This window comes from Myotis daubentonii, chromosome 1 (genome assembly GCF_963259705.1).
Source record: "Myotis daubentonii chromosome 1, mMyoDau2.1, whole genome shotgun sequence".
Classification (NCBI taxonomy): domain Eukaryota; kingdom Metazoa; phylum Chordata; class Mammalia; order Chiroptera; family Vespertilionidae; genus Myotis; species Myotis daubentonii.
The window spans coordinates 31,131,235-31,147,952 of record NC_081840.1 but is presented as its reverse complement, the minus strand read 5'-3'; the positions used below and the strand labels follow the sequence as shown (position 1 = coordinate 31,147,952).

The 16,718-nt window shown below is 43.0% G+C and overlaps 1 protein-coding gene and 1 pseudogene across 1 annotated transcript in view; both read left to right on the top strand.

Moving 5' to 3' along the window:
• The first annotated feature begins 200 nt into the window (after positions 1-200).
• On the top strand, positions 201-340 carry LOC132223252 (U2 spliceosomal RNA; annotated as a pseudogene).
• Positions 341-4,142: 3,802 nt separating this feature from the next.
• RHOJ (ras homolog family member J) overlaps positions 4,143-16,718 on the top strand; it is an 83,759-nt gene continuing 71,183 nt past the window's right edge. Inside the window, exon 1 of the mRNA XM_059694102.1 lies at positions 4,143-5,003. Within this exon, the coding sequence (XP_059550085.1) occupies positions 4,763-5,003 (241 nt within the window). The 5' untranslated portion in view covers positions 4,143-4,762. The remainder of the gene's footprint in view (positions 5,004-16,718) is intronic.

The window sequence follows — 16,718 nt, the reverse complement described above, 5'->3', positions numbered from 1 at the left end:
AGACTTGGACTTGAACCGCTGCTTCATCACTGAACCTACCACCTCTGTGACGTGGGCCTGAGACTGTTTCCATTTAAGAACAATGGAAATTGTGACACCTGCCACCCTCATTACTGAAAGGACTGAATGGAATAAGTGTACACAATTTCTTAGCACAGTGTCTAACATACAATAGTTGTTCACTAAATGTTAGAAGATGCATCGTTTCTCAGCCTTTTGGCTAAGATCAAGTGTAGTAAATGTTAGGAGATGAATCTGCCTTTTCTCCTTCCTCCTTGATTATATAAAAGGAGTTACTTTCTGCAGCTGGTGCAGGTTGATCAGGGTTAGAAAAGGATTTTACTTTATATGCCAATCTGTCTGCGACAGACACCTGGAGCACAGGTTTGAGAAGGATCTGGTGGCCATGTCCAGATCCAGCTAGAACCTGTGCCATGATGACATTTACCCTGGTCACGGAGGGGAGAATGGTGGCATCTGAACACCCTGGATTTAGTGGCTTACCCTACTGACTCAAAAAAGAACCTCTGCTTCTTAAAACGCTCATTTGATCTTTCTAACATAACTGTGAGGGGAGCTATATTACACCGGCATCAATTGCAGAATTGTATCGAGGTTCAGGAACGAGAGTCCCTGAAGGCAATGACTCAGTCCCCCTGGGGAGGGCGGTTCCTGTCCAGGCTAGTCCTAGGACAGTATGTTAAGTTTGAACACTGCCCAACTGATCCTGAGATTTGGGCCCAGTGGGAGATTCAGGACGGAACTCCTACAACTAGCAGCCCCTCCTGCCTCACATCATTCCCACCACCACCAGAGGCCTGACTCTGGAATGGGGGTGACGCATGATGACTGGCCGGGCATCCGGAATCCTAGGAAATACGGCACATTCCTAAGATTAGAGTTGAAGCAGTCTCCTAGGCAGAGGCCAGTCCAGAATCAGCGTATCTGATCCTATTGCGTTATTTCCCTGCGTAGCTTCGAATTTCAAATACAAAAGAAAGAAAAATAGAGGAGGAAGTCTGGGCTCTTTTTTTCAAAGTCACACCAAAACCGGGAGCCATCAGAGGAGTCAGAATTGTATACAAACATGTTCTGTTGGCATTTGGCAAAATTCATGTGCTGTTGGCATTTGCCAAAGCTCAGAGGACAAGAGGGAGCCAAGGAATTAAGGCCTCTTAGAATGAGCAGGAAATGCCGCCCCACAAGACTTCACCGTGTGCTGCTAAGTTTGTGTAAACTTGGTGCTTGAGGTAAACCACATAATTAATGGCTATGAAACCACTCCCCAATCATTCCACATGGCCAGGACCCTGAAGGACAGGCATCTGGTAAAGGACATTGTGGCAAACGGTCTCTGCAGAACTTCTAAGTTCATACCTAGAAACCTTGGGAATTAAAGTACATTCTCGACCATTCTGCTGGGGCAAGAAATCACAAGTCTTTAAACTTGTGAACCTGTAAGGACAATGATGAATTGTCTTTTTTTTTTTCTTTTTTTAAGATTCTGTTACTCTGCTTCAGGTGGATCTTTTAATATTTAAAAAGATTTATTCTTACATGGGCAAATTGGTCCATATAATAAGCAGGCTATTAAAATTTTAACTTTTCTGCCATTTTTACATGAATGTCTCAAACATTATTCCCTGTACATATTCAATGGGGGGGAGGGGAGGGATAGTAAGAATGATGAAACAAGTTTGAGAAATATAGCCCACATCCTCAACAGCCTTGACCCATGTTTGCATATGATGCAACCTGGCAGATATACCAACCTTCTGAGTCAGAGGTAAAAGACCCATAATTGGTTGCATCAAGTCTCCTAATTGTCTCTTAAATTGCAGTTCGCATGGCAATGGACACGAACTTAAATATCTGTGTCTGATGGCACAAGGTTTAGGTTATACATGGATGTAGCAAAATGTTACCTGATCCAATTTCTCAATTTTTTTTTTCCAGACCAAGTGTTTAGTGGGTTGGGGCCTATTTGTAACAGAGGAATTCAGGCTGGGCAGCAATGTTTGAGCACATGGTATTTGAACGGTGTACTTACCCCAGGTCACATTCACTGCCTGGTCTCAGGGACAAGGCCAAAGGCAGAACTCCTCAATGGTCTGCCAAACATGTCTCAGCACATTGTGCTCAAAGGGGTCTTGTTCATCTTCAGGATGGAGTTCTCGACACTGTCAGTCACTCCTCCACCTGCACAGATTTATCTGGCTGCCACTTTCACACTTGAGCCTATTTTCTAGAAGAAAAATACAAGTTTTCAAACTGCAATTTCATTATACCATATTCCAGATGTTTCAGGTAGAATGGATGAAAACACAAGTATATAGATCACATGCAGTAATGGGTGCTTTCAAATGCTTCAGAATGGCACCATGCATAATCCATTCAACTTTTGCACTGCTAACTCCATCTCAACTAGGTGACCTCTGGTTTTCTAAACCACCTGTAACCCCTGGACAAGAGTCCCACAAACGCTCTCTGGTTTGCAGTCAGGATGGAGCCATCCTGGAACCTGGGGGCTGCCAGCCCAGCAACTGAGAGAGAGGTGGGCCCAGTTTGAAGCCCTGAGAAGGGTCAGGTTGGGTGGTCAGCCCGTGTAAGACTTTCTAACAGGAGCTTAGGAAAAGGCAGTCGCCTACACACAGGTAAACCCACAGGCACAGCACCTGACAAGTAGACAACTGAGCGTTGTCTCCAGGAGGAAGCCTAATGGCCAGTGCCACCTCCCACATTGATTTCTTCCTCTGCCACGAGATGACCGTCCATGTTCTCCATGTGGCTGCTCCACCAGCCTAGATCCCAGAATGAAGGTGACAAAAAGACACACTACAGATGCGTAAGCAAGAAACACACGTGTTATTCTATATCACGGAGTATTGGGAGCTGTTTGTCATGGCAACATAACCTAGTAGATACACCGTAACCTGACTGAAACACCAGCCCTTTATAGGAAAGATTTTGGGACATTAAGCACTATGGTAAATGTAACTGTAGAAGAAATCTGGGCTATATCTATTACACAGTAGTATATATATGTGGATATATAGAGACATCTTTCCCACCCTCTACATACACACACACACACACACACACACACAGAAACCTCCTCAAATCAGTTAGATATTCTGAATACTTAAAAATCAGCGCTCAAAAATCTCAAAGAAACACAGTTGCTCCATCAAAAAAGGACTTGACCCATTTGCCAAAATCATTTGCCCAGTTCCACTTCTTTTCTAAAACCAAGTACGTTAATCAAACGCAGAGCTTCAAAAGGGCTTCATTCTGAGTGATCCAACAGACAAATAAATTAGCTGCCAATGGCTCCTTTGTAATTGACGGGAACCAGGCTGGCCCAAGGGGATGGGGCTAAATCAAAAAGGGGACCCTCCAAGTAAAAGCAGCATTTGGGGGCCTAAAGCAAATCAATAAAGCCGTCCCACACATTCATTTCCCAGAGTCAGGGTGAGCCAAGCACATGTGTGTTTATTCACTAAAAAGAAGATGCAAATGCACCACATCTGATGGATTTCTTATGTGCTACGACCATAAAAACGCTTGTGTCTGGAGTACACATTTGTTTGAGCGTCGTGCTCAACAGTGGCAACTTATAAACCTGAATGCACCCTAACCGGTTTGGCTCAGTGGATAGAGCGTCGGCCCGCGGACTGAAAGGTCCCGGGTTCGATTCCGGTCAAGGGCATGTGCGTTGGTTGCGGGCACATCCGCAGTAGGAGGTGTGCAGGAGGCGGCTGATCGATGTTTCTCTCTCATCGATGTTTCTAACTCTCTATCCCTCTCCCTTCCTCTCTGTAAAAAAATCCATTAAAAAAAAAAAAACCTGAATGCACATCTTACACTTATGATCTACCTTTCCCTTTGAAACAATGTAACTAACTCTGGAAGGTTTGGGGGTGTTTTGTTTTGTTTTGTTCCTTTCTTTATTGCAGGGAGGAATTGCTTAAGATTTCTCATTTAAGTATGTGAAGAACTGTCCGTTTTTAATTTACAGAGCTTTTAACTGGTGACTCAGAGAGGGATGATGTCATATGTTATCCTAGAACCGCTGGTGTGGTTCTCTCTGCTCACTTACACCATTCCCCTGTTTTCTGTGGCCGACAGTACTCCCCAGTTTCCACCCTTTCATCAGCCTCTTCCCAGCCAGCCCCAGGCAAACAGCCTCCCCGGCAGAGGACGAACAGGAAGTCTGACAGCTTGAGTCTGCAGTGGGACCCCTAGTGCTTTCCCACTCCAGGTCCTGGCAGCGTTCCCCACAAGTACAAACACACGCACACAGAGCTCCCATTGTTGCAGCCTTCCCCAGCCCACGGATCCTAATATGGAATGCAGCAGGAAACCCATGATTTCCTGACACTCGGCAGGCTGGAGGAAGCAAGGGGGAAACTCCATTAAAAAGCCCAGCTCTCCTCCATGTTAGCTGTGAAGTGGGAAATGGGGAAGATTCAGCAAAATCCCGTGTCTGCAGCCAGGCTGGAGAGGGGGAGAGCAGAGTGAAACCCGCGGGCTGTTGAAATTTCCAGGCTGCCAGGAAGCCCCTAGTCCTCAGTGAAAATGAGGGTTTCTGGCCTCACAGTGCTAGGGAACCGGGACAGACCCTTTTCCTGATTCTCCCGTGTGTGTGTCACCTTCCTTTGCCAGCATGGTGAGCCAGAGGGCATGTGCCAGCTGCCTGCGACAAGTCTGTAGGATCCCAGGGACCCAAAGTAAAGCAAAGTGATCTCAAGCCTGGTGCTTCATGGGCTTTGGGAGAAGCGGGAGAAGCCACGGCGGCCGCTCCGGGGCAGCAGCTGGAGCCGCGAGAATGAACTGCAAGGAGAGTGACAGCAGCTGCGGCTGCGGGGGCAGCGAGGAGAAGAAGATGCTGAAATGCGTGGTGGTGGGGGACGGTGCGGTGGGGAAAACCTGCCTGCTGATGAGCTACGCCAACGACGCCTTCCCGGAGGAGTACGTGCCCACCGTGTTCGACCACTATGCAGGTAAGAGACGGCGGGAGACCGGTCCCAGTCCCTGCCTGCGGGGTGAGTGGTGCGGGAGGCGGCACCCCGACTTCCCAGGGGCCGGGCCGGTTTCTCCTGTCAGTATTGGGTGCGGGCCTGGCAAGACCCAAGTACTTTAGCATAACATACAACCAAGGACTTTGCTGGAATTATTAGGAGAACAATTGGTACATCGATTTGTATTGTAACACTTTTTTCCCCCGTTAAATCAAATGAATAATACTGGGGAAATTCCTTGAAATGCGCCTGAGATTCATCAACTTTTTTTATTGGGAATATTTTAAAATGTAGTGTAATTGCATCGCAATTTCTTTAAAAAAAAAAAAAAAAAAGAAATCACCACTAACCACACAACTGTTGAAAGAAGTGCTCTTGCCACTTTTCCTATATTCGCCACGGGCCATTCAGAAATGAAAATGTTGGGAATGATAAGCTGCAGAATTCTCATGTTGCTGTAACAATTGGTGCTGTACTACTATGCTTTGATTTTCTTGGGATTGTGGGTGGGGGGAGAGTAATGAAAGGGTTTAAATATCTATCAGGCGATCTGTATCTTGAAGGAAAAGAAACATTTTTAATTGATGGGTTTTACAAAGTAAAAATAAAGATAAAATAAAATCTGAAACTTTTTAAAGTCTGTCCCCAAAGGACAAAATTGGGGATACGATAATTTAAAGCGTGATGGTTAACATACTGTAGTCACGACTTAATCCTTCCAGGTATGTATATTTTTAAGCGTTCTAAAGTTTGTAGTGTGACTGCTTATCAATGTGATCTCTTATCTAAATGTTTCCATTTTACTCTTTTTCTCTTAGTTTCCCAAACAAGTCTTATTTAATTTCTTAAAAGCAATTTCATGAAATTCTTCAGAAGTTCACAACAGCCTCGATTTTATAACTTTTTAAAATGTGAGCGGTTTGGTGAGTTGTCAGAGATTTGAGATTTTGTAAGAGGAGCATTTCCTTCCCCTTGGCTCTGGGTCAGACTCCCCAGAGGGGAAGCGGCCCACAGGAAACCTGTGTGAGTGTTGGCTTTGTTGTTATGTGGCTGTTTGGAAGCCTCTTTCTGCAGGAAGTAGCTTCTCTCCAGAGCTAAACAATCACCTAAGGCTCCCCGCCCCTCCTCGGCTTACATGGCTATGGCAATATTACAGAGCAGACAGGGACAGAGCCACAGTGTCCATTTCCCAGCCGGTTTTCTGTATTTGTAGAAATTAAGAGCAAATTTGAATGCGGGCTCCCTTAAGCTTTTCTGAAAATACTAGAGTCCCGGTGCATGAAATTCGTGCACTTGGGGGAGGGGGGGCCCTCAGCCTAGCCCGCGCCCTCTCACAGTCCGGGAGCCCTGGGGGGAGTGGGGGAGGGGGGGGTGTCCAACTGCCACAGAGGCGGGAGAGGCTCCCACCACTGCCACTGCACTCACCAGCCATGAGCCTGACTTCTGGCTGAGCGGTGCTCCCCCTGTGGGAGTGCACTGACCACCAGGGGGCAGCTCCTGCATTGAGCATCTGCCCCCTGGTGGTCAGCGCGCACCATAGCACTGGTCGCCCACCTCCCCCACCCCCCATTTAGTCGATTTGCATATTAGCCTTTTATTATTTAGGATAATGACTATGCCCAGGGAAGAATATTTTAATGAGAATAGAATAAAGAGAAGAACAGGTAGGCTTTCACCTTGAGGTGAAAGAATAAATTATGAAACTATGGGGTCTGTGACTTAAAGTTACTAGGATAGTTGTAAGGTTACTTATTCCACATCCTCTTTCTGCCAGAAAAGGAAAACTGGCTGGTACCTAATTTCAAGAACGTTTCGATCAAAGGTGGAACTCAAAATCTCCTAAAGGAAGAGGTTTCAAGTGTTTTTGAAACATATGTATCCCATCCCCATCCTTGAGTGAAGCAATTACAGTGTAGTGTCAGAAAGAAAGAGAATAACACCATCTTTACAGATAAAGTCAGCCAATAAAAAACAAACAAAACCAAAAACATTAGAGATCAAAGGCTGAACTACCACTAAATTCCACTAGAGTCGAATTATTTTATATTTCAATTGTGCATATACTTATTGTTATTTGAACATCAATGCCTCTTAAAGATTTTGGCTACTCAATGATTTTAGCTCTCAAGAAATCACAGCCACTATACCCAATGCAATCATTTGCACATAGTAGGCATTGCCAAAAATTGTTGTTCCAATTTATACTTTGTACCTTTTCTTAAAATATATATTTTTTAATTTCAGAGAGGAAGGGGAGAGGGATAGAAACATCAATGATGAGAGAGAATCATTGATTGACTGCCTCCTGCATGCTCCTCATTGGGGATTGAGCCCGCAACCCAGGCATGTGCCCCGACCAGTAATCAAACCATGACCTCCTGGTTCATAGGTCAACACTCAACCACTGAACCACACTGGCCTGGCACTTTGTACATTTTTAAGTATGCAATCTTTTCATATGCTTTCAATTAGATTACAAAGGAAATGAAGACATGAGCCAATACATCTAGGATAGTAATTAAGTGAATGTTTCCATCAATAGAGGTATCTCCTCCATTACAAAGACTCTAGCTCCTTTTAACACCATCCTCTAAATCTATGAGCTAAATTCTTACACATGAGAATCTATAACCAATTGTTAAAATAAAACTAAACTAAATAATGCTCTCTTCTTCATGTGGAGTAACCGGTATCCAGTTCCTGTGTCCTACCAGACTATTCTGAAATGACAACCTGCATGCAACTGATTTACTGAATCTTTAGAAAATTGTAGTTCAAGTCAAAGACAGCCTATCCCTTGAATAGGTTTCCCTAATAGATGCCCACCCCAGGAAGGTAGAGATATAATAGTAAGGATGGAAGTATAGCATACCACTTAAAATGGTAAGCTCTGAAGCCAGACAGCCTGGTTCTTATACTGGCTCTGCCATTATTGTGTGACCTTGAGCAAGTTACTCAACCTCTCTGTGCCTCAATTATCACAGAAGGAATAAAAGACATAACAGAGGTATTAGGATTTTTTTTTTGGTGGTCAGTGCGCATCATAGCACTGATCGCCCACCCCCCCCACACACACACCCCCATTTAGTCGATTTGCATATTAGCCTTTTATTATTTGGGATAATGACTATGCCCAGGGAAGAATATTTTAATGAGAATAGAATAAAGAGAAGAACACGTAGGCTTATAAATTAATAAATTAATACATGTAGTTCTTAGAACAGTGCCTTACGGTGGTAGGTGGTAGGTACATCATAGCTATTATAATTAAAATAGGGTTTCTTCACTTACACACACTTTAAAAGGGAATTAAAATATCACTAAAAGATAAAGACTATCACAAAGAAAAAATATAATTCCAAGAGTAGCCTCCAGATGGAGTAGGGTGTGATGGAGTATGTGTACTGGCCTTATAGTTATCATGAGTATTGATAATTGATAAATATGTACACACGGAGTTATAATAGTGGGATATTCGCTTGGGAGAGGAAATATCAGTTGTGCATGAGTGATTATAGAAAAATCAATAACCAACTAAAACAATTTTTTTCAGTTTTATGAGACTTAATAATTTCCCCTTTTTCCCATGTACCAGAATCCGAAAGTACATCTCCTCCACGTCGCTTTCCTTGACTCTCCAAGGGGAGCTCCTTGCTCCATCTTCAACCCATCTCCAGAAATGAGTTAACATTTCTAGAACACAACTTCCACCATTGGATAACAATTTATCCGTTTCCTTAGGTTCCCAATCTCGCTGTGCTGTGAGCTCTTGAGGGAAAGGGTCATGTCTTGCCAAATCAGTATTCAGTGCTCAGTCCTCCTCTTACTTGGTCTCTTGGAGTCTTTTCTTATAGTTTGTTACTCTCCTTGAAACACTTTCTTTACTTGGTTTCAGAGACACCGCATTCTCCTGGTCTTTACTGCCCTCACTGGCAGATCTCTCTCCATCTCTGCTGCTTCCTCCATCTCTTCCCAGCCACTAAGTGCCAGCATTCCTCCGAGCTCAGTCCTTGGCCCTCTTTATTTACACTCATGCCCTGGCTGATTGTATCTTGTGTCATGGCTTTAAATATTACTTAGACACAGATGACTCCCAAATATGTACTTCGCCCCCAATAACCTCCTGAGACCCAGACTCAGATATCCAACTGTCCACTTGGATATCTAACAGGCATCTCAAACTTAACCTGACCCAAACAGAACTTTTTGTTTCCCCCAATCTACTTCCCCCGCAGGCTTCCCCATAGAAATACATGAACCCAGTTGCTCAGAACAAAAACGCTGGTACTCTCCTTAAATTCTTTCTTCCTTTGACCATGCCTTCCTTCCTCTCCATCCAACCTCTGCCAATAGCTTAACATTCAAAATATATCTCAAACCTGACTACTTCTCCCCACCTCCATGGCCTTCACTCTTATTAAGCCACCATCATTCCTCATCCAAACTAGTGTAAACACCTCCAGATTCCCTGCTTCTAATATTGTCCCCTATAGTCAATTCTACACACGGCTGGCAGGGGGATTATCCACAGCCCCAAATCCTCCAACCCATCACACTCAGACCCCATCATTGATCATGGTCTACAAGGCACTCCATGACTTTGTCCCTGTTATCTCTCCAACATCATCTACTAACTCTGCTCTTCGGTATTTCTGCTCTAGCCACACCAGCCATCTTGATATTCTTCAAACACACTCAACTCTGTCCTCCCTGTAAGACTTCGTATTGCTCTTCCTCTATAGTATCCAGCCTGACACTATTTCTCCAGATCCTCCTCAACTTCCACTGACTATGCTAGTTAACACATTCATACACATGTAGAGTCACTCTTTTTTTTTCCCAAAATTTTTTATTGATTTCAAAGAGGAAGGGAGAGAGAGATAGAAACATCAATGATGAAAGAGAATCATTGATTGGCTGCCTCCTGCACACCCCCTACTGGGGATCAAGCCAGAAACCCCCGGTTTGTGCCTGCCACCGGAATCAAACCCAGGACCCTTCAGTCCACAGCCAACACTCCATCCACTGAGCCAAACCAGCTAGGGTTGCAGAGTCACTCTTTAACCTCTCATCCTGCTATGTCTTTCTTCATAATGCTTAGTACTACCTGGCATTATACTTATATTTGCTTACCATTTGTATCCCAAACTGAAATGTATACTCCATAAGGGCAAAGACTTTGTCTTGTTCTACCCTCAGCTTCTAAAATAGAGCCCAACATAGGCCCTCAATAGATAAGCATTGAATAAATGAATTAGTATGCCTTCCTATTTTGGGCCCTTTAGTTCCAAGATAATTCCTGGTCCATTAAAGCTTTGATGAATAAATGAACAAATTGCTGATCCCATAGATATCTCTTTAGGAATGAACATATAAAATTAATATATTTATTATGTAACATATGAACTATTTTGTTCACATATTAAATAATCATTTCATCTCTGCTGGAATTGTGATACATATACATCATTGAATTTGCTTAACCTAAGTAGTCAATATCAGATATATCAAATATGTAAGTCTAAATGTGTAAATTTCATTTGGTAACAAATGGGATGTACTAAAATTCCTACATATATCCAAAAGCCTGCCTAAATTTTGGATAGCACACTCAAACACTTAAGTTCTTATGTAAAGAGCATGTTCCAGAGTAGCCCCAAGTTCAACTAAGGGCTAGGACTAAAATTTGGGGGCAGTAGAATGATGGTAGAAAGGGTCACCCATGCCTTTTATAGGTATACCTAAGAAATATGTCTGGGCCCTGCTCCCCATTCCCCTCAGGATGGCCCAACATGCCCTAACAACCTTTAGAGCTTTCCCATATTACCATGAAACAACCACATTTCTCCTCCCATTCTAACTTTATCCTGTCTATAGCTTTGAGTTTTGTAGCAAACCCATCCCTGAGATGGGTCAATAGCAAATAATATTTCACAAGACATAACAAAAGGATAGCACGTTCATTTTGAGCTTAGTCAGACTGCATGTTGAGTTAGACTGTGACCGTGATTTGTATGTTTATGTTTGTGGGTGTGTGAAATAAGCCCATTCAGCTGAAATCTGGAAAAGATGTACCTCATGCACCATTTCCATCACTCTCAGTCAGAGTTGATTTTGTCTGTGGCTCTTTCTTCTATCACCCATTCCGCTTGTCGAAAACCACCTGTGTTTGGAAACTCATTTTAAGCCACTATTTGCAAACTCAGGCTGCCTATGCAGGAAGTTAACACAATTCATGGAAAAGGGGAGGAATCTAGTTGCTCTATCAACTGAGTGATATGTAAAAGGAAGTTTTCACAGAGATCTGAAAGTCAGTTCTAGCTTTTTCCACCTAACTAAATGGTGATGGGTCCAAGGCAGATTCAATCATAACGTTAATGGCCAAAGCAGAGGTGGGTCCAATTTGCAGGGGGGAAATAACATAAGAGAATAAAAAGTGAAAATTTTAAAAGCTCCAGGCCTATACAGGGCTGTGACACAGTTCTGCCCATTAGAGGACATTTACTCAATCGTTTCTCTTTTGTTCCTTCTAAAGACACCTGAGAGTCTCTGGAGAATGGGTCATGTTTTGTAAGCCAAAAGGAAACCTAAACAACTCTCATGGGACATTAAAATAAATCACCAGGATTTTAACTTTAGACACAAATCTAAAAGAAATTAGTGAAAGGGGAGACAAAAATGGGCCAGTGGAATCATTCACTCTATTCCTTCTAAATGTAATGATGCTCAAAACCCAGTCTTGTAGGTACCCAAACTCCCAATATCTCTTTTTTACGGCACTGTGATGTGTGTCTAATGCTTTTTCTGGACTCATGGAGGCTACACCAAAGGCACAGTGACAGGAATTATATGGTTAGTTCCTTCCACAGTCTACACTGCGATGCCTATGAGACCCATCAGGGTCAGAGGCTCCAGGGGTAGAAATTACACTCAGAAAGCAAAAGTATAGTGCAGAGGTGGTAAGTTGTGAACTGCTTCTCTCAGGAGTAAAAAAAAGAAGAAGAAGAAAGAAAATTAAATATCTATGACCAGAGTGACCCAGGAAAAGCCATGCTCCCAGGTTTAGAAACTGCACCTGGAAAACCTGCCTACCTCCCAGTGTTAGCTGCCCACAAATCAAGGATTATAACCAATTCAGGCTGCAGCGGACAGGCTCCCAGCAACTGAGGCTTCCAGTTCCACAGAGCCTGGCTCCCTTCGCTGACCAGCTAGGAAATGCTTCATAAATTTTACTACTTAACTGCCCATTGAGGTTGGGCTTTAGGTAAACAGTATTTTATCTCTGGGATGGCTTTCCCAAAATCTGCCATCTCTCTCTCTCTTTTTGTGAGTCAAATAGCAAACTGGGCTCAGTACACTGGGTGTCTATGTTTTTGGATACAGTTGGCCTATTCTACAAATGTAGGTAAAGGTGGACAACACAAGGCCTCTCGGGAAAGGACAGGGAAGAAAACAGAGACTGTCTCTCTCATCGATCATGAGCACATGATCACAAAGGTCTGTGGAGGCCCTGCCTACTGTGTGAGGATACAGGTTCTGATCAGGCAGAAAACTTACTTTCCCACAAACAAAAAATCCACGCCACCCCTTGGGTATGTTAGCAGAATCCAAACAGTTAATTTTCTGAGTGTAGCGCAGTCAGGATAAATCCCATCATGAATTCAGTAGGGACCGTCTGTGAGTCATGGAGAGTCTGGCATCATTCCTGATACCCTGAACTTTTGGATTTGCCCAATGTTCACAAAACAAAAAGAGCTGATTCATGCGTATTCACTCAGCATTTTGTCTTGGTTCACAATACAGCTTTCATTCAGGGTGTTCATCATTCCCAATCTCAGTATGTGGTAGTATTAATTATGAAACCCAAACACCATAAGAATGTGTATGTTAATAGCAATAATGACAACTGTACACTCCTATAGTCCTTCAGTCCCACTTGTATTTTCATACATCGATGGTTTCCTCCTCACGATGACCCTATGACAGTGATGCCGAACCTTTTGAGCTCAGCGTGTCAGCATTTTAAAAAACCCTAACTTAACTCTGGTGCCGTGTCACATATAGAAATTTTTTGATATTTGCAACCATAATAAAACAAAGATTTATATTTTTGATATTTATTTTATATATTTAAATGGCAGTTAACAAAGAAAAATCAACCAAAAAAATGAGTTTGTTGTCACCTCTGACATGTGTGTCATAGGTTCGCCATCACTGCCCTATGAGGTGCTACTATTTTCCCAATTTTACTAATGAGGAAATCAAGGCACAAAGATATTTACCAATTTGCCCAAGGTCAGATACCTTGCAAAGGAAGAAGTGAAGGCCATGAAACAGTAAACAAACAAGTAAGCAGTGTATCGGTCTAAGCTAATAACATTAATCAAAAAGCCAATGTTAGCTAGCTGCTATCACAATCAGACCCAAACATGTAAGGGATTCACACCGCAGTTAAGGGTGTCCCTTGCTGATGTCATGGTCTTGCGCAGGCATTCAAGTCAGTGGGGCTGCTCTCTTCCATGTGGTGATCTAGGGACTTGGGCTCCTTGCATCTTGTGACCCTAGGATCTCCAGTTATCTGCACCCAAACAGCCTAATGAGAAAGAACATGGAGAAACTTGAATAGAAAGTTTTATGGGCCAGGTCTGGAAGTGACAGGCATCATTTCTGGTAGCACTCCGGAGGGGATAACTTAGTGACAAGGCCACACCTCCCTCTAAGCGAGGCCGGGAAATGAAGCCCACCTACGTGGCCAAAAGAGGGAAGAATGAATTTTGGTGGAAACTAGCCATCTCTGCCTGCATCAGACTCTCCAGTCACCAAATTCCCTTGCACACTTTTTCCCACGGGCAAAACAAACTCACCCTTTTCCTAAGAGGAACCACCCAGGGTCCCATCCTGTCACTGAAGCAGGTCAAAGTCCAGCGTCTGCCGGTGGCACACTGTCCTTTCCATCTGATGGAGATGTGGCTCCTGTGGTCCAATGGAAGACTAATTATCTGTCCTATATGCGCAATCACCCCCTGGACAATGACAGGTGGGGATGGGATAACCAAAATATTCCAGCCCCCTTTCGGAAAAGGGAAGAATGGGTGACACATAGCAATAACAGACCCTGAAGGCAAGCACAGGGAAGACCCTGCCCTGGAAGTGGGGGGAATGATCCTAACGCCGTTGTCTGAGAGGCATTCCTTCATCCATTATTCTTGACTTTCTCTGGCGAGGCTCTTCAGGAGGTTTTTCTCCCTCATCCATTATCCTGTAGGACTCACATCTGAATTGGAACTGAGAGGGTATGTTTTCCTTGGGGGCTGCACAACTTCAGAGTCTGTTTCTTACTTGTGCAGTTTGGGGGCTCAAGTGGTTTTTGGGTGTGTTTTTTTTTTTTTTGTAGTCATAGCATATTTAACCCAAGCTTGACGTTTCTTTGGAAATACAACTCTCTCCAAATTTTACTGGGCTCCGGGTAAGTTCCATGTGTCAGCAACCACATCTAAGACTGAAATGTCTTTTCTAGACATAATTTCTTAAACATGTGTTATTTGTCTGCTTCCTCTAACCAATGCCTTTTGCTCTCAAATTAACCTTGGCTACCTGGAGGCCCTATGAAGCAGTAGCCTTAGATAGAAGGGCAATACTTGCTGGGTCTTATCTCTGACCCAGAGATGATTCTCCTATTTAAATGGAGAAATGAATATTGTTGCTCAAATCCATTTTGGTTTTCTTTTTGCTCAAACCTTTTTTTAATTGTATCTTTTATTTGTGGAATCCCAAAATAATCAATTTTCCCTGGCCAGGTAGCTCAGTTGGTCAAAGCATCGTCCCAATGTGCCAAGGTTGTGAGGAGGGGAAGGGGAAGCAAACCCACAATCCAGGCACATGCCCTTGACCGTGAATCGAACCCTCAACCCTTTGATACTTGGGATGATGCTCTAACCATGAGCACACCAGTCAGGACAATAAATAAATATCTTTTAAAAATAATCAATTTTCCAATTGTATAAGGCCATTAATATGTGTTCTATTTATCTCTGCTTTAAAAATAACAAATTCAGCTCTTTTCTTCCTTGTAACACCTTGCTAAACACAGTAAGAATTCTGGCACTTCCCAACCTTTCCTTTGAGTGTTATAAACTCTCCATGAACTAGGTTTATCTTCCATGTTTCACAGACAACAGCCTTGTAAAGTATTTTCCCACAGAAGATCATAGATCTTTAACTTTCCAGCCTGTTCTGTGTTGTTGTTGTTTTATCACCTGCCACTTAATGGCTAAGCCAACACTTTTTAAGTGGTTTTTTTTAATGAGGGCAGCACACAAGATAGGATAGGATGCTATAACAAATAGGCTCTAATATACAGTGATTTAAACTATTAGAATTCTATTTCTTGCTCAGATCACAGACCTGAGCAAGTATTCACATTGGTGAGATGGTTCATTCCATGTGGTCATTCATGGATGGACTTCTTTCCATCTTGTGACTCTGCTGTTGCCTAGGACTTTGTAGTGCTCTGTACCTAGACAGTGAGAGATGAAAGGATATGAAGGAGTGAGGGCAAGGAGTAATGGGTGGGCCAGGTCCACTAGCTGCTTACACGGCAGTTCTGTTCACATTTCATTGGAGAGAAGTTAGACCCTCAGCCACACATAATTGTAAGAGAGGTGAGCTATAGGCCCAAAGAAAGAGAAAACCAGTTTTAATAGATTTTACATTTAATACACTAGACCCACATAACAATATAAACTTCCCTAAGCATCACATTTAGTCAGGTGTTTACTCAACTACAAATGACACGCCTGTATTTCTTAAGTTTGCCTGGTCATCAGAAAAACCTGCTTGTTAAAAATGCAGTCTTTGGTCATCCAGGGCTGCTACACCAGACCCACTAAGAAATAGAGCTGCAAATATAAACTTCTATAAGCACCTTAGGCATTCCTGATCAGATGAACCTTACAAAACTCCCATGTTAGAGTTCAAAACCATCTGGAGATTGTAAGTTCATAGTTTGATCTAATGTAATTTAGCAAGTTCAAAAAACCCTTCTTTATGCTATAAAGGTGCCTATAAATCAAGTTAAGAGGAACAATTCTATAATCAACCATCAATCAGTAAAAAAGCCATTTAACATATATAAATTATACTTATATAATTTTATATATGAATAATGTGTGTATATATATAAAAAACAACAAATTTTATATTTATTTTTATAAATAAATATAACATGTAATTATATAGATGATTTCTTGACTTGATAGTTTCTAACAGGAGAAAATGTATAAAACCAGAAGAGGCCTTCAGAGCTGCTCAAAAACAGCTAGGAAATTCCTAAATGAGGGACCAGAGTGCTTGCCAAAAAGATCTGTACCCATGGCTGGGACATAGAGACTCAGAACAAAAGAGAACATACAAGGTTGAGAACTAGAAAGTGTTGGCAGGCTAGTGGGAAGCTGGGAAAGCCTCGGAGACTCAGAACAGAGATAATTGGGGACTATAAACCAGGGCAGGAGGGAGACTAACCAGGCTACCTTGGGGGCACCAAGCAGGAGAGAGACTAACCAGGCTACCTTGGGTGCACCAAGCAGGAGGGAGACTAACCAGGCTACCTTGGGTGCACCAAGCAGGAGGGAGACTAACCAGGCTACCTTGGGTGCACCAAGCAGGAGGGAGACTAACCAGGCTACCTTGGGTGCACCA